The sequence below is a fragment of the Perna viridis genome, chromosome 5 (genome assembly GCF_037379345.1).
Source record: "Perna viridis isolate PV_CMFRI_1.1 ecotype Kerala chromosome 5, ASM3737934v1, whole genome shotgun sequence".
NCBI classification, from domain to species: domain Eukaryota; kingdom Metazoa; phylum Mollusca; class Bivalvia; order Mytilida; family Mytilidae; genus Perna; species Perna viridis.
This window is the reverse complement of record NC_142449.1, coordinates 27,594,419-27,605,536: the sequence shown is the minus strand read 5'-3', so window position 1 is coordinate 27,605,536 and position 11,118 is coordinate 27,594,419. Positions and strand designations below refer to the sequence as shown.

At 31.9% G+C, this 11,118-nt stretch overlaps 1 protein-coding gene across 5 annotated transcripts; it reads right to left on the bottom strand.

The window, feature by feature from the left end:
- Window positions 1-554: 554 nt before the first annotated feature.
- Window positions 555-10,820, bottom strand: LOC148616916 (uncharacterized). Of its 5 annotated transcripts, XR_015922325.1 has the most exons (6): window positions 7,863-8,114; window positions 6,833-6,898; window positions 4,975-5,061; window positions 3,562-3,705; window positions 3,064-3,119; window positions 1,692-1,820 (listed from the first exon to the last, which is right to left on the bottom strand). XR_015922325.1 is itself a non-coding variant. In XM_088584093.1 (5 exons), the coding sequence occupies exons 2-5, from the start codon at window positions 8,112-8,114 to the stop codon at window positions 1,683-1,685; spliced, it is 621 nt and encodes a 206-aa protein (XP_088440219.1). In that variant the 5' UTR covers window positions 8,115-8,340; window positions 10,693-10,820; the 3' UTR covers window positions 555-1,682. The 5 variants fall into 5 exon arrangements, 4 of the variants coding, with proteins under 4 accessions (XP_088440219.1, XP_088440218.1, XP_088440220.1 ...); XM_088584093.1 differs by lacking the exons at window positions 3,064-3,119; window positions 6,833-6,898 and adding an exon at window positions 10,693-10,820 and having other exon boundaries at window positions 555-1,820; window positions 7,863-8,340; XM_088584092.1 differs by lacking the exon at window positions 3,064-3,119 and having other exon boundaries at window positions 555-1,820; window positions 6,833-6,859.
- Window positions 10,821-11,118: the final 298 nt, after the last annotated feature.

Genomic DNA, 11,118 nt, shown 5'->3' with positions numbered 1-11,118 from the left:
CGTATTATATCCTGACAACCCCAGCATGTAACATGCCAGGGGTACCCCATTTCACCACCTGGGGCAAACATCCCAGTTGCTCTGTTGGCAGAGCGCCTAGCCACCGGCTATTTAGTCGCCTTTTAAGAATTGATTTCAATTGTTGATAACATTATGGGATATAAACGACTATGGGTCGATTTACACTGCAACAATTACGTAAACTGACCCAAAGTTGTTTATATGCCATAATCTAACTAACAATAGAAGACAATCCTTACATGTATTATATTCATTTTGATTAGTAATTTGGGTATGTATATCTTTCCTGTTTTCTGTTTTAATATTTACTACCATGTGCATGGATTTTTATTTCTTCATATTTTTCCGTTGAAGATGCTTCTGTACATTCCCCTATAAAGTGGGAAGCTTTCCATGGTCAAGTTATGTCTTTCATTCGCCGATATCTTGCTTCTTGCGAACAAGGGTTATCCTACAATGTAATACAGTATGTATGGATTCATATGTAGTTTTTGAGTAAAAATACAGTAATTCATTAGACTCTTTACTTGACGAAAATTTTAATGAAGCCATGTGATAAGCTTTAATATTGTACGTATCAATATTTGAATATAGATCGAATTGAATTGTCAATTGTCATTGATTTCAGATCTTTTTACTAAGTATATGCAGTAACACACTTTACAAACAGAAAATAAATATACACAATGTTAATAGAGGCTTACATCGAAGTAGAAATGCAAATTTGTACCTAACAATATTTAACCAAATCTGAAATAGAGATTTAATTAGGCCGTTAAGATTTTTAAATTATGGTATCATTTTACTTGTTGCAGTCCTCTGTTCTTCCAGGCATTTATATAATTTCATTTGATATAATGTACATGTCATAAGTAATGACATAACTCGAGGGTTTAAAGCGAAATGGATTCGGAACGGTCACAAGTTAGGAACGCTATTAAGCTTAGATCATTCAATGACTGTTGAATATTTTACGGTAAACAAAAGGAACAGATTGATTTTTGAAATTTGATTTTTTTTATTCATTCTTTTCAGATAGATAGAAGGATCAAATTCAAATCAGCTAGTCTGACTTCAACAAACGGCTATATGTATATAAATTCATAAAGCCAGCCAGTAAATCAGTCAGCCATACAAACATACATACATACATACATACATAATCAATTTCATGTTTGAAGGGATGTAGATTGTTAACAGCACCATCCTAACGGTGTATTTATGTCAACGTAGTTTGGTGTGACAATCTAAAGCAAAATACAAAACGAAAACAAAACGAAACAACAAAAAATAAAATAAAAAAAAATAACAGCTAACACATTACATCATAAGAAAGCTTAGTTTTTTATTTCAAATAAGTGGTAATGTAAAATATTATAGAACATTTCTTGTAGTATTTTATACAATAACATTAAATGAACTTTGAGATTAAAGCTAATCACCTAGTATACTGTATATATAGAAATGATGTTAATTATGTACAATGCAAAACCGCAGTGAGAACAAAGAGATTTACGGACACACGCATGTGCATGCAAAATCATAAGAACAAACTTTAATCATCCAGAGGGGAAATGTCGCTGAGAGAATATTAAATAACAATAAGTGTCACCAATATTTTTTTTCAAAAGTATAAAAACGATTTCTTGAAAGTCTGAAAATCAAATTAATACCGAGCAGTATGAAAGTGGAGAGTCTTTGCTTAATTCATTTTCATCAGCCTGCAGACTTGTTTCTGTCATCTGTGCCTGGAGATTCATAATCGGCTGATGATTATGTCCACTCATGTTAACAAAAGCCTATGAAAGAAATATTGAAATAGTTCTAGACAAGTACAGGCTTTTTGTAATCGACATGAATGTTGAAAAACTCCCTGATTAGTAAACACATTAAAACTACGTTTAAATATACATGCGTGTTTGGTTCGCAGAATTTAAGAGACTGTCCATTTAAAATCAAGGCACTTCCTATGACATGGATCACATGTGGTAAATTTTATTCAACGGATTTTTTTTGGTTTCAATGTTATGTTAATATCATATATAAATTATTTCCAATAGTACTAAAATTGGATGGCTCAGAAAATGATTTTTCAGTTCTCTAAGAAACAAACACATTTTGCACAACATGAAAGAGTTTTCTCCCATTTTCAATGAATATCAATGCTTTATATATGATTCATTTCTCATAAACCGTAAATCAAAACAAGAACTTACCTTGGAGAAAGGATGTAAAGGATATAGATGATCATTATTAAAAACAAGTTGTCAAAAACTACCCACTACCTGATTTTGTTTCTACGACACTCACTTAGGACTTCAAATCTAATTACTTTTATATTTACAATATTCATTGACAAACAAGTCTTATGCGAACATTGTATATCTTTATCAAACAAACTGCTGGTAAAGAGAGAAAAGACGTACAGTATTACATAATTAGCGATTATTACATTTTTTACATATTTTTTATATTATTATTACATTTTTACATATTTTTTTTTAATCATTATTACATTTATGACATAATTCTTGATTATAACATTTATAACATGATTTTTGATTATTATTACATTTATCACATAATTCTTTATTATTATTACATTTATTACATAATTATCGATTATTATTACGACGCTATTACTACAGTAATAAGACTATAAGATAATATAAGATATGGTTCTTTTCTTTTCTATTTGATTGAGTATCATGCGTTTTCCTTCATTTTGAGTATCATGCGTTTTCCTTCGTTAGGGATTTAATGTGTTTAGATTTCTTGTTTTGGCGTTAATCAATATTTTGCTATGGTTCTTTGTTTGTTTTTGTTTGATTGAATTCTAGGTTTGGTATTTGTTTATTTCTTGCGTTTGCGTATTACTTTACTGTCTGTCTCTTAAATGACATATATTTCCCATTTACACCACATAATATAATACTATACCCCTTTCCCCGTTGTCCCCATCCCTATTACCCACTGACAATCCCCTAATCACCTTAGATAAATCCTAATCTCCCCATTTACTCTCCATTTCATATTACTGACCTTATACTTGTATTATCAACTTTAATGTTATATCTTTAAATTCTTCTAACTTAAAACTGTAAATATCAATTAAATTTAATACATTTTTCAAAACTACAACAAAGACTTTAAAAACTAAATTTCCCCATCCCCCCATTCTCCAATCCCAATCCCCCATATACCGTAGAATTTTAAGCATTCCCCATACAAGTACTGTAACTTACAATACCTACTAAATAACAATTTATGATATTGTTATTTATATCACATAGAAAATGTGTAGATATTTCTTGCCAAAATTCCATAGTCGGTTTAGGCACCATGAACTTCAAACATTCCTATTTCTTAAAACAGTATTGACTTTTCTGGTACACTAACTCCAATCAACGTCATGGCATTTCATGAACTCAAAAACTTTTTCAAACGTAGGAAAAAAGTCTGGCTAGAGTTATAGAATGATTTATGACAGCTAATACCATGACTGAACCTATATGAAAATATTCATTCGTGTTTCCCTACCTCTTGAACCGGGACAGTTGTGTCCACCAACTTAACGGAACAACAGCATACTGCTGACACTAAAGCCATTACAAATGCCACATTAGACAATGCTACAGTTGCAAATGACCATACCGATGTTTTATCATAGTTTATATCATCTCTCTGAAATGTTCAAGAAATCCATTGTTTTAACATTAAGTCAAATCCTACTATTCAAAATTGAATACATTACATTCTAGCTTTTTTTTCACACATACAAAAGAGCACATACATTGTAGGAACTCAAGTTTACTCTTACGTTTACACATATTTCTTTGAAAATATATTGACAAGGAGTAAATAGGTTTTGACAGAGATAATTAGTAATAAAGAAACTTCAACATGATATTAATGTGCACCTGGTCCATGCTCCCAGTTTTTAGTGGAGTCCGAGTTGCTCATTTGCATTTATTACTTTGTATGTATGATTTTAGTTACTTTATGTTCTTTGTTGTGTATATCTGTTTTCTATGTCTGGTCTTTTTCCCTGGATTACATTCTTTTGATTACCGCTATAACCTTGGTTAAAAAAAATAAACAAGTAACTCGGACCTAACTAAAAACTTGGAGCATGGACCAGGTGCACCGGTCAAGGTCTTCTGCTTTTCTAGAAACATCCGCCCAGTGGTTAATAAAAAGTCAAGGCCGGGGTAGACGAACGAGGAAAGGAAATCAATGATACGTTGAATAAATTAGTGTTTATGGTGCAGATGGATACACCATAACGATCCACGATTTCATGATGACGACTATACAACTTCTGTAGTAATGACTTTAATCTTGTAGTAATATAACCCTGATCCAGTAGCTTAATTGTAAAAGTTTATTCTTCAACAACGTATAAGGAATAACTTCCAAGTATTAAATATTTGTATCTAGGTGTACCGTCTCTCTTGACGAAGCAACGATGTATAATGTTTTTAAGTCAGGATAAGTTTGGTTCTAATTGGCCCGGTAGTAATAAAGATTAGATTTAAAAAAAAATAACAGAAAGAAGCGCAAAAACGCAAAAAAGCAATAACTTCGACATGGCTTCAAATAGTTATACGAATATTTCACCACTGATAGATCTGTCCATGCTGAATAATTTTATCCCACAGCATAATTTCACTGTTTTGAAAATATATGCAAATAACTTCAGTATATCCCCTATGTTCTATTTTCAATAACGGTGATCCCTAGATTTGTTCTTTGCAAAACACCCTAATGAATATTCATACCCACTTTTGTAATAATTGACAAAGTAATCTGAGGGGAGAAGAGTTATGAAAAAAACAACCACGACAACGGACGACGACGATGCAAAGTGAAGGCATAGCTATCATTGGCTTCTGCCAGGTGAGCTAAATATACATAAATTCTTATCATAAGTATTATTATAAACTTCCTTACAAAAATGGCCGCTCTAAAGGAACGGCCCAATATAGTCGGGTAAAAAAGAAAGGCTCCAATTATGCTGCAAACTATGAAGGATATTTTCTGAAAGGATAGGAAGGTTTGTAATTTTTAAATTAAATAAACATATGAACATTTGTCTAAGAATGAGACGAAATCGCTGCATTATCATCAACTGTAGGTACAACTTTCAACGATTTGATAATGGAAAATATATATGGTTTTATAATGTATTATATGAATAAACTCGAATACAATGGTGGTAAATAAGTCATTGTGTGTTAAATTGTTGGTAAGTTACATGTAACTGCCTATCAGGAGATAATGTCATAGCCGATGTCAACTTTAAGACGATAAAGATTTTACACTCATGTATGGTCATGTGTATTTATCACCTTCAATTTCAGATCCACATAGTGGAATCCAGTAATATTTTTCACAAAAAATGTAAATGAAAAAAGTCGTAAATTATGACGTCAAATTAAAGTAGATCAAGTATCATAACGTCATAACAATTAGTTTTACACTTACGATTTGTTTGTTATTTGTACAACTTATTATGCTCATTTATTAATATTTCTCCGTAAGAGTGTTTTTGGTCATTTTTTTTTTGTTGTGTGAGTCTGTCTTCCTCCTCTATTTCTATTTTTGAAATATATCGTTGATCTTCGCTCGAGTTTTGGTTCTTTTAATTTTTCGTGTACTCATTTTTTACCAATTCTGAAGTTACCTATCAAGCCTGGCACAGCTACGCGATCAATAAACTTACTCAAATACATTTTTAAATCTTCTTTAAATTTATTAACAAAAGGATTTTTTTTTAAATCTTTTCAACGTTTCAAAAATAAGTTTAGTATTTTGGTCCTAAAACACATAATTTCCAATTTATCCTTTCATCCCTTCCCGACTGTGAAGTTAGCCTCATATCTTGACCTACACTTAGAAATCGATGGTAAAGGAAAACTATTCACCAAACTGTACGACAAACGTGATGACGTTTTATTCAGAATTGTCAACTTTCCCTTCTTCTGTGGCAACATCCCTTCAGCAACTGCGTATGGAGTGTTCATGTCACAACTCATACATTATGCCAGAGTTTGCCGAAACTAGGCAGACTTTTTGTATCGCGCTAGAATATTCTAACAAAAAAGGCTTCTGGAAGAGGGTTTTGTTGCTACAAGATTGAAGTCATTACTACAGAAGTTTTATGGTCGCCATCATGAACTCATGGATCATTATGGTGTATCCATCCGCGCAATGAAAACAGATTTATTCAACGTGTCATAGATTACCTTTCTTCTTTTGTCTACTCCAGACTTGAGATTTTATGAGCAACTCGGCGGGTGTTTATAGAAAATCAGATGAAGCTTACCCTACCGATGCACTTGGTCCATGCTCCTAGTTAGTGGTGTCCGAGTAGCTCATTTACTTATGTTACTTTGTATGTAAGATTTTAGTTACTTCATGTTCTTTGTTGTGTATGTCTGTTTTTCCATGTCTGGTCCTTGTCCCTGGATTACATTCTTTTGATAACCGCTATAGCCTTAGTTCCCTTAATTATACTTGACCACCCTGGACTGGACTATTATTGAGCAACTCAGCGGGTAATTTTAGAAATACAGAGGACGCTTAACCTACCAATATTAATGCATCAGCTCTATGTTCCCAGTTTTTAGTGAGGTCCGAGTTGCTAATTTACCTTTGTTACTTTGTATGTATTATTTTGGTTATTTAATCTTCTATGTATGTGTGTCTGTTTTTCCATGTCTGGTTTTTGTACCTGGGTAACATTCTTTTCATTATCGCCAGAATCTTCGTTCCCTTGATTACTCCTTCAAAATTATTGTAAACTTACCAAGCATCTCCAGTTTCCCTTCCTCTTCTTGGACATACACATAGGCAGAAATCCAGTCAATATAAACTATTTCACAAATAATCATAATTCACATTATTAGAGAATAGTCTGAGTCAAGAGATGGAAGATATTTCAAATACATAAGTGGTGTTGCATATTACAAATTATAAATGTATATTATTATGCATGTTAGTTACCATTCGGATCCTTGTTCCCTTTAATTAGTTTTTTATTTTAGATAAATATTTAACTAAAAGGCGTTAGTCTAAAAGTAATTGTCAAAAAAAGATAGTTAGTAAAACAAAAGGGAAAAGAAAGGCCAAAATCGGAAAATTGACACAACCGCAATGAACCTTATTACTAGACACTATTATTTTCAGCAGGATTTGTGAGGTTAACATGATTTAAAGCGTAAGAAAAGGACTTAAAAATCTAGCGGAAATAAACAGAATGTCATCCGGACACAAGGACAAGACGGGGAAAGGGACACACACAGCAAAGAGCATAAACTTACCTAAATGATACGTATAAAGATGAAAAGCATATGAGTAGCTCGAACTCCTCTACAAACTGGGAGCATGGGCCAGGTTCAATGGTTGGATGAGCGTTTAAAAGCACGAGATAACGTTTACTACGTTTAATTATTTCTTGCTTATTGCTACATGTATATTGTGTCTGAGCATATCTGTACATATGTATCTATATATGCGTTATGTGATATAAATAAAATCATTTTCCAATTAGTCAGCGATCTGCCAATGAGATCTGTTAAACCGGTTTACGATTAAGGATTCCATTTTACACTCCTGATCAGTTAACATGATTTGAAGGATACGTTTGCTCGGTATTTCATTTTTACACATATGTATTTAATGATATAAATTTGATCTTTGATCTTTTTTTATTTACATTTGCTTGTTCTTAACGAAATATAAAATGTAAATTAATGTTTTGAATTTAAAGTGAATTTAATATGGCACAAATTTGGAGTCGTTCCGCCGACAATTCTGTAATGTACATGTATACGTACGCATCCCGATGAAAAAAGACACGCCACATCAAAGACCAAAGAGTAGTCATAACACAAGTCATTGTATGTGATACATTTTGTCGCTCTATTGGTTTGCACAGCGTCAAGAATTCCGAAAACAGCACTAAGGGCAGCCAACGAATATCCAATTGCTATCTGTATACTTCCAAGTCTTCGGAGTTTTTTGACAGCTGGACAAACTTGTTCATTCGCAAAGCTTTCGGTGTTTTGTGAAAAGGGTTCCTCTATCATATTTGTGGTAGCATACACATTATTTGTTGTTTCTTGATTTATAATCGGGGTTGAATTTATGCTCGAGAGTGCACTTTGGATGGCACCTGATACTGTCGGTACTTGTTGGATTTCCTCTTCAAACAGTTCAATCTTGTGATGTATCCATGTTTGTGTTGGAAAATGAATGCATTGCTTAAACTGTTTTGTAAATTTTTCAACTGTTGTTATGTTATGGGTTTTCTGGCTAAAACAAATAAATGTAACAATGAGAAGCATGTGTATTGAAAAATATAACGCTGGCTTAAAACAAGTTATTATAATAAAATATGATCATATAGCATGTGTTGCCTTAAATGATACTCAACGTATCACGAGCGATAGTTATCATAATCAATGGAACAAACATTCGAGCAGAAATCAAAAGAATATATTTCATAAATAGCGAAAAGAAAATAAATACATGAACAAAGAACGTAAAATAATCAAAATAACACATTCAAAGACGCAACCACCTGCTGATTAGCTGATAAAATTGATAAAATGTCACGTCCGAAGTAGACAAATCAGAAAAAGAAACGTATATAACGATGAAGAAAACGGTTCCAGTAAGTAAACATTATATTGAAAGAGTAATCCAGGGAACCAATGTTATAGCGATAGTCAAAAGAGAGAGCCTATATTTATGACGTTCTCAGGTATTGAAATAGCTTACATAATTCAATTTTCTTTCTCAAAATGAATACATAGAAGTATGACCATGCACAAAGATTTCAGATAATAGTAGTTCACAAGGACGAATGGCTTAAGATTATCCATCTGTTCTTCGTAAAGAAATATTTTCTTCTAGTATTAGAAGCTATTGATTATAAGAAATTTTTAAGGCAGTCATTCAAACTCCTGGGTCGACTGCTAGTGATGACACAAAAAGCTGTTCATACATATAAAAAGACTACTGAAAAAATGAACCCCTTTTTCATCTAATGAAAATCAACTTCAAGTCGTAAACCGTTATTTTATAGTGTAGTTATTCATCTCAGTAAATTCATCAGATTATAATTCTAATCATGAGATTCTTCATGCTTATAGCCGTTTTTGATTGGTCTAGAACGTCATTGCCAGAAAGTTCATACATGCATGAAATTCGCCAGATCGTTCATACATGTATGAACGCCAGTCAACTTGAAACCAATATGGCGGCCGTGCAGTTCGAACGACTGTGACAACGAATTGAACGGCATAATATAGCCGTAAGAATATTTTATTACATGCGCATTGATTTTACCGGTCATGTTTGTTTACAGAGAGTAATTTTCAGCTCGGGGAAAGTAACTTATAATTGAGTCTGATTGAAAACTTGGAAACACCTTGTTGTAATTTTCCTACTTCCTTATTGTATTTCTTTAATAATTATATTCATGTAATGTTTAGGAGTAGAGTGGTGAAAGTGGTATTTTGCAAGAGTTATGGTACTTGATTTGGTTTGAATTTGGTTGATTTTAGTGGGAGATAAATGTGTGGTTTTCTAAAAAGTGCAGGACTGAATGCAGAAATTATCTTAGTTATGTGATTGCATGGCACATGTTGTTTTGTTATACACCATGAATCACTTTACCATTAGCAGTGTCTGAATTTTATGTGGACTGGTACTTAATAAAACCTGTAGAATATTGCAACGTGCTGTTATTAGTTACTTCAAAATGGATTCAAAGAAACATGCAGTCACAGTAATTATGTTTTTGAGAGAACTTCCTCAATACAATATGTTTGCAAAGACTAAAACGAAATATTTGTGTGGTCAAATAATGTTAATCTAATCTGAACAATAGCTATGAAAGGCTTTAACCTTTTACCAATCAGAATCATGACAATGGGGACCAAAAACCAATAGCTTGTTTTAGACACTGTTTCACTGCTATCGATATATGCTTTTGATTATATGATAATGATTTTAAAAACGTATATGTCTTCTTATGAACACTCCCATGTAAGGAAACCGGTCTGTTTTTTTTTTTTTTAAATGGTACGAGAATGTTTTGGACCCTTGAAAAACATCTACTGTTTAGGATATTATTGTTTAATACGTATTTTATAATATTATAATATTGTTTTAATACGAAATTGTTTTTACTACGCACTACATATTAGACGTACATGTATACGAGGGAAATATAATACATGCAATGAATATTTCATATAAGGACACGGTGTGAAATATTTCGTTTTATATCTTAATGTTCAAGCAAAAAAAAACTTCCTGGTTGTATTTTCCTTTAAGGAAGTGTCTTCGAGTACAATACAGTTTCCAATGATTGTTAATACTTGAAAGAATAAAAAAATACTTAGCTAAACAAAACATGCACGTATATAAAAAGATCATATTCAAATGACTCTTCCACATATAATCAGTTTGTGTATCGAACACGCTGGATAAATTGTCATTTAAGACAATTTCAATATTTCAATATAAGTTCAGCCAAAAGATAAATGTACAAGATAAGAACCTAAATACATAAAATGTACAAATAATAAATAATAATAATAATAATAATAATAATAATAATGATAATAATGATAATAATAATAAAACGTGACTTACTAGTTGACATAATTCTGATTGTTAGCTACTTTAGAATTTTAAAATTGATAACCAAGGTAGATTCAGACAGGTGCATAGGATAATGTAGCTATGTTTTCGGGTATGAGGTTTCATTTAAATTCGTTTTGTGTTTATTTATTAATGGTTTGATACGTGTTTATGTGTTCCCATTATAATACAACTGATTTATCATTTATCGCGTTGGTTTTAGATAAATTACTTCTTATCTTTATTTTCTTTAAAAGAAAAATTGATAAAAAAAAAGAACGAGAAAAAAATTGCTAGGACCAAATAACAAGTTAAAGCACATAAAGAATAAAGGTAATGATACCGAACTGACAAAATTTCAATTAATATTAAGACTAATTTTCCTCACTAAAAAAAGAATATACATATTTGTTTCGAGATTTCTAATCTCCCCCACGT